Raw genomic sequence first — 16742 nt, forward strand, 5'->3', positions numbered from 1 at the left:
TGTAAGCCTATGTAAGAGAAAGCGAGAGAGCAGGTGTATGTGTGAGAGAGAGAGAGCCTGTGTGTGACAGAGAGCAACCCCAACCCCCCACCACCTCTTCCTAATTCACAACAATTTCAGGGCATCTGGAAATCAAACGTTTCCAGATATGGAGAGCAGAGCATTTTTTATCCTTATTATTTTTAATTATTGGGTCTTTATGTCTGCTGTTTTGAAATATTTTATTGGTGTCTGGAAATTTTTGATATGAGATTTTAATTATTGGATATTCCATTCATCAGCTGTTTTGAAATCTGTTCTTTTTATTAGTAAGGTTTTACTGCTATTGATTTTATATATTTTTTTGACTGGCAGTGGTAGTTGTGCGCTCAATCGGTTCGCACTTAAAAATTTATGAACACAAATTTCGAGCGTCTACGTAGGGCGCGGCAAGGCGCACGCACAGCCTATGCGCTCAGCTCTTCCTGTATCGCGCGTTTTCAAAGTTGTGCGTGTAGGGACGCGCCCGATGTTACACGCATTGCACGAACAGACGTCCTACGGAGGGCAATACGGCACGCACAGAAACGCGTGCAAGATGGCACCACTGCAGCCTACCATGCAGTGTGCTGACCTAGCCTACAGTGGGGCCTAGCCCACTGGGGGCAGCTAAACCCGCTCGAAAGCCCCATTCCCATTATCCTAACTGGAGAGGGAATGAGGTCGGTACAATGCGCTGAGCACGGAGACCAGAGGAGTCCTACTGAAAATCCTTCTAATAGTCTCTGAATCAGAAGATAAATCTTTTTTTTTTTTTTATGGAATCGGAGAATACTGGAGGGCTGAGGTCATGGCAGGGATATATGTACTGTGACGTCGGCTTTGCAGTTATTTCGGCTCCATCTGCTGGCAGGGAGCATAACCCACTGGTCCTGAGTCCATCTGGCTACACGCTAGGAAATGCATGGGCACTGCCTATAGCATATTTACAGAAGTGTTTTCTAAACTAAAGATAAGAGCATTATATAACATGCTGCTGCACTAACACAGTTCAAAATTATTCATAATCAAGGGAGAAGAGGCATTTGAGACAGGAGTTGAAGGGGGAGCATGCTGTTCAGGTGGAGAGACATTAGGAAGTTATTCCAGTCAAGGGAGGTGCTAGAAGAGAAAACGCCAACAAAAATTCACCGACAGCTTAGGTCAGCCCAGTCTGTATTCTCTACAGTGTGCAGGTTCATATATGAAAAACACACATGCAAGAGCGTGCACAGCAAAAAATGTTGGGGGAGGGGGGGGGAGAACAGGATTTTTCGAGTCACACTGATTGTAGCATGGAATGAAGAGAAAAATAAACATCAAAGTGAGAGCAGGCAGAGTTGTTGGTTTGAGACTAAACTGGGAGATGGCAGTGAGGTGAAGGTGCAGGCTTTACAGACTGTCCCGTGGAGATCCCCCTCAGCTGAGCAGTATTGTAAGAATGTGTGGGATCACACTGACGTTTGCTTTTAAAATAAAATTTAAAAAAGCCCTCAGGTGTTAAACCTAAGAATTCATAGCCAAGGCTGCAAAATGTGTGTTTTCTATTCTTTTCTGTTATTGGCTCTTCAGTGATCAATAGTGGTGACCAAAAGAGAAACGGATATTGGAGAAGCACTATTCTGATTAGTTGCTTTACATTTTAAAAGGCTTTTGGATAGAGGATGCTGCTCTTGCTTTTAGCTAAAGTTTACATTTTATTTAGCTAAAAGCAAGAGCAATATCTTTTACTGAATAGCCCTTAGCACGCATCATGGACTTGTTCTTTTTTTTTGGCCTGGCAGTTTCTTCTTGCTCCTTTGCCAGGCTGAAAACAGTTTAAAAAAAAAAAAAAGGGTGACTGCCTAAAGGAGCGGAGGATTACTGTGATTTTGATCACCACCGAGTCCTAATTAACGGTGGGATACACATCGATGGCACTAACCACAGAATGGAGCGATTTTGCACTATGGCATTTAATGGCCGGAAAGATTTCTGGCAACTGGCTTTAATGTGGTATCTAGACCTAGCTCAGTGCCCTGTTGCTGGGATGAGGAACTGGATCAGCAAATTAGGAGTAAGGAGCCAACTGATAGGAGGTAGGAAAAGGAAGCAGAGGGAAGAAAATAGGAGAGCAAAAAAAAAAAAACACACCCCCAAAAAGGGAAACCCCTCACAAATACAAAAAGAGAGTAAATTATTAATAGGAAAACATGTTTTCTTCCCTTGCTCCTAAAGGTTTTGGCCAACATCTAAGTTTTCTAAATATTCTTCCAATGCTGGCATTTAAACTACAGACTTCACTCCTGCTAGGAACCGAAGCAATGGGAAATTATTTCTCTACCGGTTAAATTAGTTTAAAACGTCAGAGGGCGAGCAGGAATCAAGATGGCGGCGTGATCGTTCATCAGCGTCCAGCTACTCTCCTTCTAGCCTGATTTTTCCTAATCTAAGTTTTCATTGCTGAAATGCCATCGAAACTGAAAGGCACACAGAGTTGTACCCGCTGAGACTCCTACTCCTTTAGACCAGCAGAGGGATCATTTTCGTGAATGTACTTTGGGATCTATCTATGGAGGGGATTCTCTGGTGCCATGGCCAGTGTAGGAGAAGCAGGCCCATCGGGAGAAGAGGTGTAACTCTCTCCTCCAGACTCTGCCATATTAGTTTGCCAACAGCAATAGCTCGGCCCTAAAAAAAAAAAAAAGCCCGCCGGCAAAGGATAACATAAGAACAGAGGCGTATGCTGCAAGGAAGATGGGAGGATTAGAAGTCTGACCTCTTCTGGCTTGCTGCAGGGAACAGGGCGCCCTGCAGTAGGTCCTACATTGATTTCATTGACTTTTGTGTCTGTTCCAGACTGCGTGTTGTGGCCCCCTTTTGAGAAACCTTTGGTAATTACTACGGACGCTATTTGGGTGGGCCTAGCGAGACTGAATACTGTGATAATTGTTGCCTCAAAAGATCTCTCTACTCTGAGAAGTTTGAAGGAAGGAATAAAGAGCTTGGTGAAGTAAAGACAATGAATGCCTCCTTAATACAGAATAAAAACTTTTTATACATTAACATCTAGGCACCTGAACTTGAGGCTTTTTGAATTTGCCAAGCTAAGAGGTTTATCACTTGTGGAAAGCTTTAAAGGCTAGCTGAAGGACATTCTTTCCGTACCGGTGGAGGCTGTCCCTCCCATGAACAAGGTCCATTATCCCCCTGTGAGAAAGCTTTACAGAATGGGGATTCAATATCAGCATCCAACAACAGCCTACATCTTACCGAGGTTTTACACAAATCTGATTATGAAGAATCTAACTGAGCTGCTTTAGCTGTCTCTCTTGTGTTTAACAAAGGATCTGGATAGGGTTATGCATTTGTATTTCCGAAAAGTGATGGAGAAATTTGTGGGGGCAACATAACTGGGCTTTTCCTGATTTAAACAAAGGCTACTTAGAAATAAAAAAAGGTGAATGTTTGAGACTTGTTCCCTAAGCACTTCCTTTTTTTATGCTATCCTTGTACATGTTTGGTTACCTATGCTCCTGAAAAAATTAAAATCCTTTTTGGACTTGAAGAAACTGAGTAGATCCATAGTAACTGGAGGGGGAGAGAACATGCTACAGTAATTAAGTACGCTGAAGTGTGATTTCTTACTTTCAATATCTCCTACTGTATTCTTTCCGCCTCTCCTACCCCTGTAGTTATGGTGGCTGTGTTTAAATTCTTTATTTTCTTTTCTGTATTACTTGTTTGTGAATGCTTTCTGAGATTTCAATATTACTGTTACACGGTCTTGTGATACATTTAAAAAATTCTAGAAATAAGGATGTTACTTCAAGTCTGCACATGAGCCCTGCAAATGCTGAATGCAACAGAACTGGCAGAAGTTCCATGCAGAACTAATGGAGCCTACTTTCAAGAATGTCTGCACACTTGGGGGCAATGTGCCTACACAAACCCAGAAAAAACTACCCGGGGCAGACTCCTCTTGGCCCCTTGACATCTGCTAAAAGCTTGGTCCGAACTGGATGAAAAACCAAACGTTATTAGGTGCTGTAACTGCCTGCACGTATTTGTCAACTATGTGTATTTCCCCAAAACACCCCTCATGACACTCAGAGAAAATCTGGTGTCGATTGGCTGCAAAGCCAACAAGTGTTGAGTTGGCATAATTACGCGCATGTATTCATGGAACCCCAAAAATACCTCTCTTGTGCACCTCCTGATAAGTGGATTTGATGTAGAACTGATGCCAAACAAAAAAGTTATTAAAGGATGACTATTGCACACACATATTCATGGGAAAAAACCCCAAACCCAAAAAACCCTCACTCCTCCCAGCTCCCACGTGTCCTAAATATTTAGTGTCAATAAGAAAAGTTAAAAGTAAGAGACAGACAGGGTGATTGCATAAGCCTCCCTCCCTTAGGAAAGTAGGCTAAAAACTAATGCTGAAGGGAAGGTGGAGAGTGATGGGGGAAACATTGCAAACACTGGAGATAAGGGCATGCCATGCCAGCTAGTACCTGCATCCCCGGGGTGTACCTCTTCTTCTGAGGCTGGCATCCAGAGGCATTAGTACAAAGAAAGAGAAAGCAAAAAAGCAACACACAACACACACACGGAGCTTTGTATTAGCTTCAAGCAACATCAACACTAGGCCTTCAAAGGCCTCCCTCTCCCGTCATCTCAACAGGGCCTGAGAGCAGCTGCTTTGTGACTCCCAGCTTATATCTAGTGAAGGTCCTGCTTACAAAAGCAATCCATGCTGAAGCACCTCCTTTAAAAAAAAAAAAAAGTGTGTTCCTACAACACTTTATGAGTTATTACTGGGAAGCAGGAGTTGCCCAAAAATTATTCATAATCTCAGGTAAAACAGTTTTGTAAGCAGCAAAGGCTTGAACATCGTAAGAGGTCTACAGGGCCTAGACAGAGAAACTGTCAGCACTGGCGTCTGCAATCTACTATCTTTCTTACAAAACCATATTTCATCAAAAAGTAAAAACTCAGAACTGCCAGGACACGTAAATACAAAAATTTTCCTTTATACCTCTTTTGTATTCTCAGCTGCTACACAGAGAAAACAGATCTACAAAAGATCAAGAAGTTTTTCCTGGGCTAACAAAATTACAAGTTCCTCAATGTATTATTTTAATGATCAGTCAACAGTTAAAACAAATCCTGAAGAAGACTGATTTTCTGAATTCTAGTTCCTCCTTTAGACATAGAAGTGTTTGTAGTTTGAATGCTGCCTGCTTAGCCACTGCTGCCACTTCATTGGATCTAAGCCGAGACGCGTACTCGATAGGCTAACTTTCTTCAGATAAGTGTGAGAAATGTTTCTTGTAGTTATTCTTTAGGTGTATCGAGAGCAATCGCTCTTCCACACCCAGTTTTAACCAGGGCGGCTCAAAGCCAAAAGCAGTTCTCCAAGCACCTTTCAGTTCCAATCCTTGGCTAATCACCTATCCTGACAACCTCACAGCTAATCAGGATATCTACAATGAATGTGCATGAGATAAATCAGCATACATGGGAGATCCAGTGTGTTAAGTTTCTATCATGCATACTCACTGTGGAAAACAGACTGGTTGTGCAGGCATCAGGACAGGTATGGGAAACCCTGCCCTAGGGGTCACAATGAAAGTAACACCAATCTCTTCTCCTATTCCTTTCCACAGCTGTGAACACTATGGCATTATCAGCAGGGTGACCATATAGCTCCATGTCCGTCTTCGCTATTCTTGTTTACACTGGTTGATGTATTTCTGTTCTACTGTACTCTGTTTTCAGGAGTCTGAGAAAGACTACCTACCTATCCAGGGGGAACAAACTGAGTCAGCCCAAGTTTTACCCCATTGCATGTAGGGAGATGTAGTCCTTCAGTACTACATCTCCCTGCATGCACTGAAGTACAATTTGGACAGGCTCCGTTTGTCCTTTGAATGTGGAGCTATATGGTCACACTATGTATTCGTCAGGCTGGTCAGCACTAGTTTCTCCCCCACAGAGCTGCAAGTGCTAAGTTTGTATCAGTCACTAAGAGTCATGAGAAGAGCAGCATGAGCCTCACCCCGGGACTGCACGTATCACTAAGAATCAGTGTCAAATGCCTTGGACAGGAATGGGACCCTACATCCTGCTATTGATTGTGCCAGAAACTCAGGAATTTCCCTTGTGTTTCTTTAAGTATTTTTTGCCATTTCATGAAAGATCACTTGCTATCTCAAAGACTTTTTTTTGTTTTTAAACTTAGCATTTTAGAGAGTTTATATGCAATAATATGTATTACATGTAAGTATGATTTGACAGAGCATAATTTCTACCAGAAATTATCTTCACCTTTCAGACAAAGTTAAAATTCTAAGTTAAAAACCTTAAAAAAAAACCCCAAAAAAACCTGATGATTTCTGGCAGACACACAAGACTATTACCACTTCCCCCAGCACACAAATTGTCAGCTTCTTACCTCATGCTGCTTTTCTTCATTTGGATATGTATCGACAAACACTCCAAGCCCCACAAAGTTATCTTTACTTCCAAAGACAGGTCCTGAAACATGCAGAAATGGGTCAGAAGAGATACTGGGTTTACAAATAGATCCTATAGCCACATACAATGTACAGAGTTCACAAGTTGGACTAATGACAAAAGCTGCAACAAGGACAGGAAAGCACAGATTCAGAAGAGATACCTGTGATAGCAGCTGGATATATGCTAAGCTTGCCCAAGACTTGGTGTGTGCAGCCACACGCTGAGAGTGGGACAGCATGGGGAGGTGTGTAATGTAGGTAACTGCTGTGTGAGTGGCAGGTGCTTGCTTGCTGTAGATGTGTACTGACCACATTTTCTCAGAAACTTACCATTCTGCATCCTGTCTTTTGTGTACCAGATAGCAAAACCGTCTCCATTTAGGTTCTTTTTTCCCTGCCCATGGATCTTGAAGTGCACTTGCAGCTCCCAGTCTCTCAGGTAGCAAGGCTAGAGGTGGAAGTGGAGGAAGACAGGAGCAGTCAGAGCTAAGTTACAGAGAAACAATGTAACAATCATCAATGAAAAGAGACTAGAGCTATCAGGGGCAGGGGAGAGGAACAGAGACCAGGGTAGTGAGGCAGCAGGAGCTGGAGGAAGAGACATGAGCGGAAAAAAAAAAGCTAACATTAGGAGTAAGGAGATGGCAGGAGAAAGGAGAGATTGGGACAGGGAGGGAGGAGACAGGAGTATAATGGACAGAGATGTGAAGAGATGAAGACAGATCAGGGGCACTGAGGTGGGAAGAGTTGAAGGAAAAGAATATTCTGAACTGGGAACAGTGATGATAAATCAGTGAAAAGATGGCAGTCTGATGTATGGAAGGAGTAGGAAGTACAGGCAGGTAGCAGGCAATGAGGTCACGGCTGGCAACCTAGAGAACAGTTTTTGGGGAAATCTAATCAGGTTCCTAGAAAAAAATTGAGAACATATGATGTGCTGAGGGGAAAAAGCATAATCATAATTTTCATGGTAGTCTCACACAGAGAACTGAGACTCAAAGAAGCCAAATAGTAAATGTTTGCGTGGCTGCAGCAAGAGGACACAAAGGCACAGAAAAGTAGTTTGGCAGAAGGTGGGACAGAGCATGAGAGAGATAACACACAGGGCAGACATGAAATGCATGTGGAAATAAAGAAGAGGAAGCAAAGAGCAGATCTGAAGATGGTGCTAGAAGGGATATGAAAGCTCCTCTTACCCAAGGGCAGAATTTCTAGAAGACATTTAGCTGCAAGAAACGGAGGCATGGTCCAGGAAGGGCGGTGAAAGGCGTCACTGGAAGGCCATGGAGACAGGAGCTGGAGAGGAAGGAGATAGATGGAGAGCAGCAGGAGGGAGCCAAGCCAAGAGCGACTAGCAGGACCACCTGGACTCAGATTTCTGGTCCATACGTTGGGAATGACAACCAAGGTCTGCTCTTCCCAGGCTTCTGCCAGAGCAACATCAAATGTAGTTCTTTAAGGAAATGGAGCTCAAACTAACCTTTGGGCCCAATAGCACCCCCACTTCCACCAAGTTTGGGGTAGTGTATGAAAATGCATCTGATGCATATTCATTAGGAATATCCTGAAAATCCAATGACCAATATGAGCACCATTGCTTTAATGACTAGTGGACTGCTACCTGCACCACAAGGTGAAACTGCTGAAGAAAACTGGCAATATCACTAAAAGCAAAAGGCTGAGCATGACGGCTCACTGATGAGAGCTGCAAGGAGGCTGGCAGCATACAATGGCTCCAAATGAAAGTCAGATGGGCGGGCACCTGCTACGATGAGAGCCAGGAAACAGGAAAGCAGAGACTATGCAGAGGACTCTAAAAAGGAGGGGAAAAGCGACACTGCAAGGGCAGAATCCTAGAAGACACTAGAGGAGAGAGGCCTTGATGGACAAAGATGAGTTACAGAACCAAACAAATCCAGGAGAGAACAATTCCACCAAAGGCCACCCGCACAAGGTAACTGGAAGAGATGCTACAAGGGTCAGCAGCACTCCCAAGGGCATTCACATATCATCAGCAGGACCCTCGGCTCTCTGGGAGCAGAATTACACATCAATTCATATCACCACCAGTTACAAATTTGCTAATTAATACCAATAATGCTGTAAGCTGCAGTCAACATCATTTGCAAAGGCACCTTTGCAATTAAAACTTGCACTATGACAGTGACTCTCAGCCAGTGTGCCTTCAGATATAATTAGGTGCACTATGCAGGGCCAGCTCAAACTGGTGTGCATACTGTGTAACTGCACTGAGTGGCACACGGAGGGTTGGCGGCAGTAGCAGGCAGATTCGAGGTTTCTTTGTCCTCTCAAGTCTCGTTGGGCCACTGACATGTCGACCAGAGCAGACGGAGATTCGGGGCCCACATTACGTGCTGCTTCCTCCCTCCACCTCCTCCCCATGGCATGGGTCACTGAAGGCAATACCTCACCACCCGAGATTGGGATTTCAGTGATTGCTCCCTGCTGCAACGATTAGAAACGCAGAACCCACCTAGCAGATTTTTTTTTTTTTTTTTTTTTTTTTTAAATATTCAGCTAGTTCCTATTCTGCATTGCCCCACCCCATTGACAACGATAGAGCGGCAAGGGCTGTGTCAGAACTTTAGGCCAGCAACCGGAAACGCTTGAGCTGTGAGGGGTCGCCCTAAAGGGGAAAAAAATGTAACAGCAGCCACAATCACTGTGGGCAATGCAAGTGGCCCGGTAAGATGAAGAATGGAAGCAGTGATGTGCCAGTGTCCTACTGTCAGCTTGAATGGAGGGGGGAGGGAGGAGACTGGGTACCTAACGAAATGGGTTTTGTGTAGGTGAACGTAGCCTAGAGAGTGTGTGTGTGTGTGGGGGGGGGGGGGGAGGTTGAACGGTAGCCTACAGTATGCACCGGGGGGAGGGGCGAAGTGTGTGTGTTCTCATGGGGGGGGGGGGGGGGCAAAGTGTATGAATGGCAGTCTGCAGTATGTATCTGTGTGTGAAAGAGCAAGTGAATGGTAGCCTGGAGAGAGAGAGAGAGAGAGAGCAAGTGAGTGAATGGTAGCCTGGAGAGAGAGAGAGAGAGAGAGAGCGAGCAAGTGAGTGAATGGTAGCCTGGAGAGAGAGAGAGAGCGCGCGAGCGTTCGAGTGAATGGTAGCCTGGAGAGAGAGAAAGAATGGTAGCCTGTAGAGAGAGAGAGAGAGAGAGAGAGCGCAAGTGAGTGAATGGTAGCCTGGAGAGAGAGAGCGAGCGCAAGTGAGTGAATGGTAGCCTGGAGAGAGAGAGAGCGCGCGAGCGTGCGAGTGAATGGTAGCCTGGAGAGAGAGAGAGAGCGAGCAAGTGAGTGGAAGTGAGTGGAAACACAGAGGAGAGGATCACCTTGCTGGTGGCTGAAAGGAATCAGTAAGTTTTTGCTTGGGACATTGACTTTTTTTAAAAGTATTGGGGCAAAGTTAACTATTTGGGAATATTATTTAGTGTGTTTGTGTGTTTGTGCCTTTAATAGTCAGAAAGGCAGTAAATAAACAAGTTAGACTGTTTGCATTTTTAAATAGTCAGTCAATAAGGTAGCAGTAGGTAGGCAGTGAATAAACAAGTTAGACTGTTTGTATTTTTAGTAGTCAATAAGGTAGCAGTAGATAGTGTGTTTATTTTTAAAAGTCTGCAGAACTGAGTGTTCTGCAGACTTTTAAAGAGCTGACTGTTTGTTTTTAATACTAACTGAGTGCATTGTATTAAAAAAAAACCACAAAAAAAAAACAACCCACAAAAAAGTAGCCAGAAGCTAGAAATAAGCTAGGAGCAGTATATACCAAGAAAAAAGTTGAATAGTTCAGCTCAGTTACTCACCTTGGAAAGGTGTTGAGGTAGTGTGATTAGGTTTGAATAGGGACCAACATTTGTTAATCAAGAGAGCTGTGAGTCACTCAGGCTGACTAACTGAAGTTAGACTATTTGTATTTCCCAACCCTCCCACCCCTCGTCCACCCACCCCTAGCTCATCCCTTAATTTATAGGCAGGTGACACTTTCACACACAAAAAAAAAAAACACATCAACAAAAACTTTATTGAGAATTCAATCAGACCCCGGTAGGCCACTACCAGACACATAGTGAATTCACTAATACATTTAAAGGAAGTTAGACACATTCCTACTCCCATAGCAACCTAAAACTTAACTAGGAACTGATCAAAATTGAGATGAAGGCAGCAGTCCAGCAGCAAGAGTGGGGCTTCCCAGTCTTTTGCATCGAGTGTCACATGTATGATTTTTTACCCACCGGTGAGAAGTTGTACATGTGCATGCGATGCAAAGAGCTCCTGGCTCTCAGAGAACGAGTCCGATCTCTGGAGGCTAGAGTGGCAGACCTGGAGGAGCTGAGGCAGACAGAGAGGTATATAGATGAGACCTTCAGGGACACAGTAGTCAAGTCCCAACTTCAGACTGGCAGCCCTGGTGCTGCCTTGGAGGAAGAAGGTCTCATAATGGGAGAGCACCAACCAGGTGTAGCAGGAAAGGATCCTGTAGCAAGGACCTGCTCTCTAGGTGATGCATTGTCCTTTCGCACTGAGGATATCTCCCCAAGGCCTACTGCCCAGGAGGAAAGGGTTAGGTTGGCCGTCATAGTTGGTGATTCGATTAGGAATGTAGATGGCTGGGTGGCTGGTGGGCGTGAGGATCGCCTGGTAACATGCCTACCTGGTGCGAAGGTGGCGGACCTCACGCGTCACCTAGATAGGATTTTAGACAGTGCTGGGGAGGAGCCGGCTGTCGTGGTACACGTGGGCACCAACGACATAGGAAAATGTGGGAGGGAAGTTCTGGAAGCCAAATTTAGGCTCTTAGGTAGAAAGATTAAATCCAGAACCTGCAGGGTAGCATTCTCTGAAATGCTCCCTGTTCCACGCGCAGGTCACCAGAGGCAGGCAGAGCTCCGGAGTCTCAATGCGTGGATGAGACGATGGTGCAAGGAAGAGGGATTCAGTTTTGTTAGGAACTGGGGAACCTTTTGGGGAAGGGGGAGTCTCTTCCGAAGGGATGGGCTCCACCTTAACCAGGGTGGAACCAGACTGCTGGCGCTAACCTTTGAAAAGGAGATAGAGCAGCTTTTAAACTAGAACAAAGGGGAAAGCCGACAGTCGCTCAGCAGCGCATGGTTCGGAGAGAGGTATATTTAAAGGATACTAATGATGCATTAGAATTAGGGCATCCCGACAGTGAGGTTCCAATAATTAGAAAAGTAGTCCAAGTGCCTGTAACTAAAAACTCACCTGAGCTAAAAAATTCTAACTTATCCCTATCAATTAAAAAGCAGAATAAAAATACAAACAAAAAACAAACTTTGAAATGTTTGTATGCTAATGCCAGAAGTCTAAGAAGTAAGATGGGAGAATTAGAATGCACAGCAGTAAATGATGACATAGACTTAATTGGCATCTCAGAGACATGGTGGAAAGAGGATAACCAATGGGACAGTGCTATACCGGGGTACAAATTATATCGCAATGACAGAGAGGAGCACTCGGGAGGAGGTGTGGCGCTTTATGTCCGGGATGGCATAGAGTCCAACAGGATAAACATCCTGCTTGAGACTAAATACAAAATTGAATCTTTATGGGTAGAAATCCCTTGTGTGTCAGGGAAGACTACAGTGATAGGGGTATACTACCGTCCACCTGGTCAAGATGGTGAGATGGACAGTGAAATGCTAAGAGAAATTAGGGAAGCTAACCAAATTGGTAGTGCAGTAATAATGGGAGACTTCAATTACCCCAATATTGACTGGGTAAATGTATCATCGGGTCACGCTAGAGAGATAACGTTCCTGGATGGAATAAATGATAGCTTTATGGAGCAATTGGTTCAGGAACCGACGAGAGAGGGAGCAATTTTAGATCTAATTCTCAGTGGAGCACAGGACTTGGTGAGAGAGGTAATGGTGGTGGGGCCGCTTGGCAATAGTGATCATAATATGATCAAATTTGATTTAATGACTGGAAAAGGAACAGTGTGCAAATCCAAGGCTCTCGTGCTAAACTTTCAAAAGGGAAACTTTGATAAAATGAGAAAAATTGTTAGAAAAAAACTGAAAGGAGCAGCTACAAAAGTAAAAAATGTCCAAGAGGCGTGGTCATTGTTAAAAAATACCATTCTAGAAGCACAGTCCAGATGTATTCCACACATTAAGAAAGGTGGAAAGAAGGCAAAACGATTACCGGCATGGTTAAAAGGGGAGGTGAAAGAAGCTATTTTAGCCAAAAGATCTTCATTCAAAAATTGGAAGAAGGATCCAACGGAAGAAAATAGGATAAAGCATAAACATTGGCAAGTTAAATGTAAGACATTGATAAATCAGGCTAAGAGAGAATTTGAAAAGAAGTTGGCTGTAGAGGCAACAACTCACAGTAAAAACTTTTTTAAATATATCCGAAGCAGAAAGCCTGTGAGGGAGTCAGTTGGACCGTTAGATGATCGAGGGGTTAAAGGGGCACTTAGAGAAGATAAGGCCATCGCAGAAAGATTAAATGATTTCTTTGCTTCGGTGTTTACTGAAGAGGATGTTGGGGAGGTACCCGTAATGGAGAAGGTTTTCATGGGTAATGATTCAGATGGACTGAATCAAATCACGGTGAACCTAGAAGATGTGGTAGGCCTGATTGACAAACTGAAGAGTAGTAAATCACCTGGACCGGATGGTATACACCCCAGAGTTCTGAAGGAACTAAAAAATGAAATTTCAGACCTATTAGTAAAAATTTGTAACTTAGCATTAAAATCATCCATTGTACCTGAAGACTGGAGGATAGCAAATGTAACCCCAATATTTAAAAAGGGCTCCAGGGGCGATCAGGGAAACTACAGACCGGTTAGCCTGACTTCAGTGCCAGGAAAAATAGTGGAAAGTGTTCTAAACATCAAAATCACAGAACATATAGAAAGACATGGTTTAATGGAACAAAGTCAGCATGGCTTTACCCAGGGCAAGTCTTGCCTCACAAATCTGCTTCACTTTTTTGAAGGAGTTAATAAACATGTGGATAAAGGTGAACCGGTAGATATAGTATAATTGGATTTTCAGAAGGCGTTTGACAAAGTTCCTCATGAGAGGCTTCTAGGAAAAGTAAAAAGTCATGGGATAGGTGGTGATGTCCTTTCGTGGATTTCAAACTGGCTAAAAGACAGGAAACAGAGAGTAGGATTAAATGGGCAATTTTCTCAGTGGAAGGGAGTGAACAGTGGAGTGCCTCAGGGATCTGTATTGGGACCCTTACTGTTCAATATATTTATAAATGATCTGGAAAGAAATACGACGAGTGAGATAATCAAATTTGCAGATGATACAAAATTGTTCAGAGTAGTTAAATCACAAGCAGATTGTGATAAATTGCAGGAAGACCTTGTGAGACTGGAAAATTGGGCATCCAGATGGCAGATGAAATTTAATGTGGATAAGTGCAAGGTGATGCATATAGGGAAAAATAACCCATGCTATAATTACACAATGTTGGGTTCCATATTAGGTGCTACAACCCAAGAAAGAGATCTAGGTGTCATAGTGGATAACACATTGAAATCGTCGGTGCAGTGTGCTGCGGCAGTCAAAAAAGCAAACAGAATGTTGGGAATTATTAGAAAAGGAATGATGAATAAAACGGGAAAATGTCATAATGCCTCTATATCGCTCCATGGTGAGACCGCACCTTGAATACTGTGTACAATTCTGGTCGCCGCATCTCAAAAAAGATATAATTGCGATGGAGAAGGTACAGAGAAGGGCTACCAAAATGATAAGGGGAATGGAACAACTCCCCTATGAGGAAAGACTAAAGAGGTTAGGACTTTTCAGCTTGGAGAAGAGACGACTGAGGGGGGATATGATAGAGGTGTTTAAAATCATGAGAGGTCTAGAACGGGTAGATGTGAATCGGTTATTTACTCTTTTGGATAGTAGAAAGACTAGGGGGCACTCCATGAAGTTAGCATGGGGCACATTTAAAACTAATTGGAGAAAGTTCTTTTTTACTCAACGCACAATTAAACTCTGGAATTTGTTGCCAGAGAATGTGGTTAGTGCAGTTAGTATAGCTGTGTTTAAAAAAGGATTTGATAAGTTCTTGGAGGAGAAGTCCATTACCTGCTATTAAGTTCACTTAGAGAATAGCCACTGCCATTAGCAATGGTTACATGGAATAGACTTAGTTTTTGGGTACTTGCCAGGTTCTTATGGCCTGGATTGGCCACTGTTGGAAACAGGATGCTGGGCTTGATGGACCCTTGGTCTGACCCAGTATGGCATTTTCTTATGTTCTTATGAGTAAGTGAATGGTAGCCTGGAGGGAGAGGGAGAGAGAGAATAGTAGCCTGGAGGGAGAGGGAGAAAGAGAATGGTAGCCTGGAAGGGGAGAGAGAGAGAGAGAGAGAATGGTAGCCTGGAAGGGGAGAGAGAGAGAAAGAATGGTAGCCTGGAAGGGGAGAGAGAGAGAGAATGGTAGCCTGGAAGGGGAGAGAGAGAGAGAGAGAGAGAATGGTAGCCTGGAAGGGGAGAGAGAGAGAGAGAGAGAGATGAATGGTAGCCTGGAAGGGGAGAGAGAGAGAGAGAGAGAGAATGGTAGCCTGGAAGGGGAGAGAGAGAGAAAGAATGGTAGCCTGGAAGGGGAGAGAGAGAGAGAAAGAATGGTAGCCTGGAAGGGGAGAGAGAGAGAGAATGGTAGCCTGGAAGGGGAGAGAGAGAGAGAGAGAGAGAGAGAGAGAGAATGGTAGCCTGGAAGGGGAGAGAGAGAGAAAGAATGGTAGCCTGGAAGGGAGAGAGAGAGAGAATGGTAGCCTGGAGAGAGAGAGAGACAGAGAGTGTGTGTGTGTGAATGGTAGCCGAGAGAGAAAGAGAGAGAATGTGTGTTAGCCTGGAGAGTGAGTGATTGTGTGATAAAGGATGCCTGGGTGTCAATTCCACCAGAAATGGTCAAGAAGTCATTCCTGAAATGGGGCAGTAGCAATGCTATGAATGAATCAGAAGATACCATCTATGAAGACAAAGACGAATCAGCATCGGATGATGCTTCAACAAACGGAGACAGCAAAGACAACATTTACACTGATGGCATCACCAAAGAACAGTTCCACGATTTATCTGGACATTCTGATGATGAAAAATTGGATTTGGAATGATTTGAATAAACGAGAAGGATTCAAACAGCAGGGACAAGCATGGGGAAGGGAGGCAAGGTTTCATACAGCAGGGATATTTTCTTAAGTTGTTAAATGTTTCTTATGAGACAATTTATTCTTTTAAAAAATAAAAGCAATTTTCTTAAGTTATCAAGTTTGTTTCTTACTATGATTTCACCATTTCATTAGCCCCCTAGGTTTTACCCTCATCTTATTCATGGGTGACAGATAATTCTTGATTTTGAGGCCCAAAAAATATCCTTGATCTATACATGAGATAGACTTATACATGAGTATATACAGTAAATCTTTTTTGTCAATCAGTTTACTCAAGGCTGTCCAAGGACCAAACCCACACCTAAAGGAAAATTAGTTCTTACCTGCTAATGTTTGTTCCTGTAGTACCCCAGATCCATCCAGACTCCTGGGTTTTGCCTCCTGTCCAGCAGATGGAGACAGATAAAGTTTTACTGACACTGCCACATAACACAAGGTGCCACCTGCAGTCCCTCAGTACTGATCTGTACCCAAGCCAAAAAATAAAACAAATACCAATACAATAACTAACACCCCCTGAACGAGCAGTGGGAAGTGGAAACCTGGAACAGACCTAACGGCACCCACACAAAAACCCATGTAGGACTAAGAAAATCTGTGACATTCTTCTGAGTAACCACAATAGATCGCAGACTCTCCAAATTTCCCTTTCCTCCAATGGGCAGGACTCTGGACTGATCTGTGGTACTACAGGATCAAAAATTAGAAGGTAAGAACCAAATTTTCCTTTCCCTGTACGTACTTAGATCAGTCCAGACTCCTGGCATGTACCAAAGCATCCCTAAACGGGCTGGGACCTCGAGAGTCCCGCTCGAAGCATACTCTCTCCAAAAGCCATGGCCTCTGGGGCCTGGACATCCAAATGGTAATGCTTGGTGAAAGCGTGCAAAGATTTCCAAGTAGCCGCTCTACAGATTTCTTGCAGCGAAACTTGCTGACATTCAGCCCATGAGGCCGCCTGAGAACAGGTAGAATGAGCCCTTAATCCTTCCGGGACAGGGCGACCCTGGCAAATGTATG

The 16742-nt window shown here is 43.8% G+C and overlaps 1 protein-coding gene across 1 annotated transcript in view; it reads right to left on the minus strand.

Annotated features, from left to right (window-relative positions):
• The window catches only part of LMAN2L (lectin, mannose binding 2 like), an 86056-nt gene that overhangs the window by 55322 nt on the left and 13992 nt on the right, over positions 1-16742 (minus strand). Inside the window, exons 3-4 of the mRNA XM_029604295.1 lie at positions 6855-6972; positions 6461-6543 (exon numbers count right to left, since the gene is read on the minus strand). Coding sequence (XP_029460155.1) covers positions 6461-6543; positions 6855-6972 — 201 coding nt within the window. The remainder of the gene's footprint in view (positions 1-6460; positions 6544-6854; positions 6973-16742) is intronic.

This window comes from Rhinatrema bivittatum, chromosome 5 (genome assembly GCF_901001135.1).
Source record: "Rhinatrema bivittatum chromosome 5, aRhiBiv1.1, whole genome shotgun sequence".
NCBI lineage: Eukaryota > Metazoa > Chordata > Amphibia > Gymnophiona > Rhinatrematidae > Rhinatrema > Rhinatrema bivittatum.